The sequence below is a fragment of the Ylistrum balloti genome, unplaced genomic scaffold, assembly GCF_031769215.1.
Source record: "Ylistrum balloti isolate Yb309-2 unplaced genomic scaffold, AGI_CSIRO_Ybal_v1 Utg371348, whole genome shotgun sequence".
Taxonomy (NCBI): domain Eukaryota; kingdom Metazoa; phylum Mollusca; class Bivalvia; order Pectinida; family Pectinidae; genus Ylistrum; species Ylistrum balloti.
In genome coordinates, this window is record NW_026782715.1 from 302,032 (window position 1) to 305,357 (window position 3,326).

General features: G+C 40.1%; 1 protein-coding gene across 1 annotated transcript; it reads right to left on the minus strand.

Annotated features, from left to right (window-relative positions):
- Positions 1–648: 648 nt before the first annotated feature.
- Positions 649–1,086, minus strand: LOC132562127 (uncharacterized). Its single transcript, XM_060226853.1, has one exon. It carries the CDS (start codon positions 1,084–1,086, stop codon positions 649–651), a length of 438 nt encoding a protein of 145 aa, XP_060082836.1.
- Positions 1,087–3,326: the final 2,240 nt, after the last annotated feature.

The following is a 3,326-nucleotide window of genomic DNA, read 5'->3' on the forward strand; positions in this document are numbered from 1 at the left end:
TTTTGATTTCTGAGGCTGAGTTTGGCTGTTTAGCGTCCATGGCAGCTTTAACATGTTCGGATGTTGGTTCCATTCCATTTTTTGAAAGCACGTGACCGATGTAATCTTGTCCATCCCGAACTTACATTTCTCATGGTTCAAAGTAAGACCTCTATTGCACAAGCGCTGCATGACTTTGTCAAGGTTGTTATCATGTTCTGCTTTGTTCTTTCCATGTACAATAATAGCATCCGAGATATTTCTCACACCAGGAATGTCATTCAGTACTTGCGAAATGATCTGCTGATACTTTTTTCTGTGCGTGACGAACGTGGTTATCTCCCTTGATGCTTCATCCAATTCAATCTGATGCTAACCATATTTGAGATCAAGTTTACTGAAAACTTCACTTTCATTCATGCTATACAACACATCATCCACTGTTGGTATTGGGTGTCTCTCACGAATAATAGCCTTGTTTGCCTGACGCATGTCGACACAAATACGAATATTACCATTAGGCTTTGGAACTACTATAAATGGACTAATCCAGTCACTTACACCATCAACAATAATGTTCATAGTCTCAAGTTCATCTAACTTGTCACTTACTCTCTGATGCAAACTAAAAGGTACTTTGTACATGCGGTGAATGACAGGCTGCTCTTCCTAATTAATGTCCAGTTTCAACTTGTAATCAGTTAATTTTCCAAAACCTGAAAAGCATTCTGGGTAACGTTCGAACACATCTCCCTCTACTAGGTTGACACCTAATGACAACACTCCTAGACGTTTTGCAGTTTCACAACCGATCAGTGCAGGCCCCTTTCCTTTGATTACATAAAAATCAGTTTCAAACCCCTGATCTGAGCCTTTGAGACAAATGTAAGATGAAAATTTACCAAGAAGATCTAATGGTTTCTCTGGTTTGTATGCATACAATTTCTTTTCAGTTTTCTCTGATTTACATGCAATATTCTCTGATTTCAGTTTTTCCCATAGCACTCTATCAATCAAATTTACTGACGCACCACTGTCAATAATGACTGGCAGATTACAACCACCTAATTCAATAATAATACAGTCAGACTTTCCTGCATGTCTCATACTAAATGCATATTCATCATCCTCATCTTCCTTTTCATCAACATGTCTAACCCTTCCAGATCCTCTACCTCTGCCTTTTGAATTTGAAAAGCGTTTAAATTCCCCCTTTCCATGAATTGATTTTGTGGAACATCTTACAGCGAAATGACCAATGTTACCGCACTTGTTACACCTTTTATTCTTTGCTGGACAATTGAGGTCCCTGGAGAAATGACCCTCTTTACCACACCTATAACATACCTCTTTATTTGATGTACCAAAGCTGTGAGATTTTTTTTAGGCTTAGCACCTTGGTTTCCATTTACATGATTTACTGAACCAATGTCAGAGTTTCACATTTGTTTGCCTTGTTTTTCTGACATTTCAATTGTCATTGCAATTGTACATAACTGATCCAATGTTAGATCATGACCCTTTTCTAAAAGTTTCAGTCTAATCTTATTTGATTTCCCCTTTTCTATCATCTGATCACAAATTTTTTCATCCTGTTTATCAAATTCACATAAGACTGCTTGTTGACGAAGTCTAACAATAAATTGCTCAATTGTTTCTGTCTCAGATTGCTTTAATGATATGAATTTATAACGTTCATATGGCACATTTACTTTCGTTTTGAAGTGAGCAGTCAGGGTGTTTTTTGCTTTCAAATTTGAATTGTCGCCTTCCGCCTCCGCCAGTGTGAAAAATATATCCTGTACCTCATGTCCTGCACAATGTAATCATAATGCTCTTTTTTGATCATGATCTGTTCAACCTTTCCCTTCAGCAAATAGTTCAAATCCTCTTATCCAGCGCGTCCATGTTTGTCCCAGTGTGGTGGGCTCACCATGTGGACTATTGAGTTCTATAACTGACATGTTTTACACATACGCCGTAATTTTACCACATCCTCGTCGCCAAATTGTAGTGTCGATTTTGGTTCGGAATTTAATCATTACTGATTAAACTAACTATGACCAGCGAATTAAATCACAACAACAATGGCGTTTCAGGAGCAAGTGTATGTCAGGTTAATCAAGCGCTTTAATACAAGGGGAGATCACTCTGACTCGTCCACCTTGCTCACACTAATAATTATAATATAGAACACTACATTTGTCTTTTGTCTTTTACTATATCGGGGTACATTTGAATCCTGACTTGCGGATTAGACAGATGTTAAAATGTCAGGTTCCTCGGGGTTTTGTCTTTATGGTAAGTTTTCTCTAACGTTATTTCTTTCTAGTTAAAGTATTTCTTCTAATATATTCTCCCTGTGGGTGATGAGAGTTTGTATGAACAATATAATATTCAATGATATGTTTTAACGGTAACTGAACGTTCGGGGTAATATTTGGAATCATTTTTTTCTTAATGTAACAGATGTCATTTTTCATCTCAATGCCTCCGCTAGGAATTGACCCCGGGACCCCTGGCTTACTAGTCTGACGACAGTGCAGTCATAGTGCGGAGGCACGGAGCATGCCCGGGATTCCCTGGCTAGTATCCCGGATTTGTGCACCAAGTACTACCCTAGTTCCATCATGATACACCCCACTTTAGCCTGGCGAGTTTGAAAAGGATCCACCAAAAGTTGCGACAAATCCTTACGGTGACATAAGCTCCCGTCCACGTGGGGTGCCAGAAATTTTGTTAATCCGTGTAGCGCCGTTTACAAGCCGTCATCCAGTAATGGAAGCATTGCTTGATGAGATACAGGGCAAGATTAGTGATATTTACGAGAGGTATACTCGAAAAGAATCGGTGCTACAGAGAGCACTGATCTAAAATAGCCAAATGCCTCGTCACCTTATTAGTGACGCGCATGAATGGATTAACGATATTCCCACTGTCCCTATCTACTATCTAGCGAAACCACAGCCAAGGGAATGGGCTTGGAAACATCAGCGGGGGGAAAGAAGACCCTGTTGAGCTTGACTCTAGTCCGACTTTGTGAACAGACATGAAGGGTGTAGCATAAGTGGGAGTGCAAACGAAATTGAAATACCACTACTTTTATCGTTTCTTTACTTATTCAGTAAAGCGGAGAGTGGGGCGCAAGCTCCTCCATTCTGGAGTTTAGTCACCGGCCACGCGCTGATGGTGATCCTCTCTCATTTGCCAAGAATGATTTAATTAAACAAGATCGAAGGCAGAGGTTCGAAGACGATCAGATACCGTCGTAGTTCTAACCATAAACGATGCCAACTAGCGATCCGCCGGAGTTGCTTCAATGACTCGGCGGGCAGCTTACGGGAAAC

Excerpts from the sequence above, each read along its gene's own strand:
- LOC132562127 (XM_060226853.1), bottom strand. The coding sequence starts at position 1,086 with ATGAGACATGCAGGAAAGTCTGACTGTATTATTATTGAATTAGGTGGT.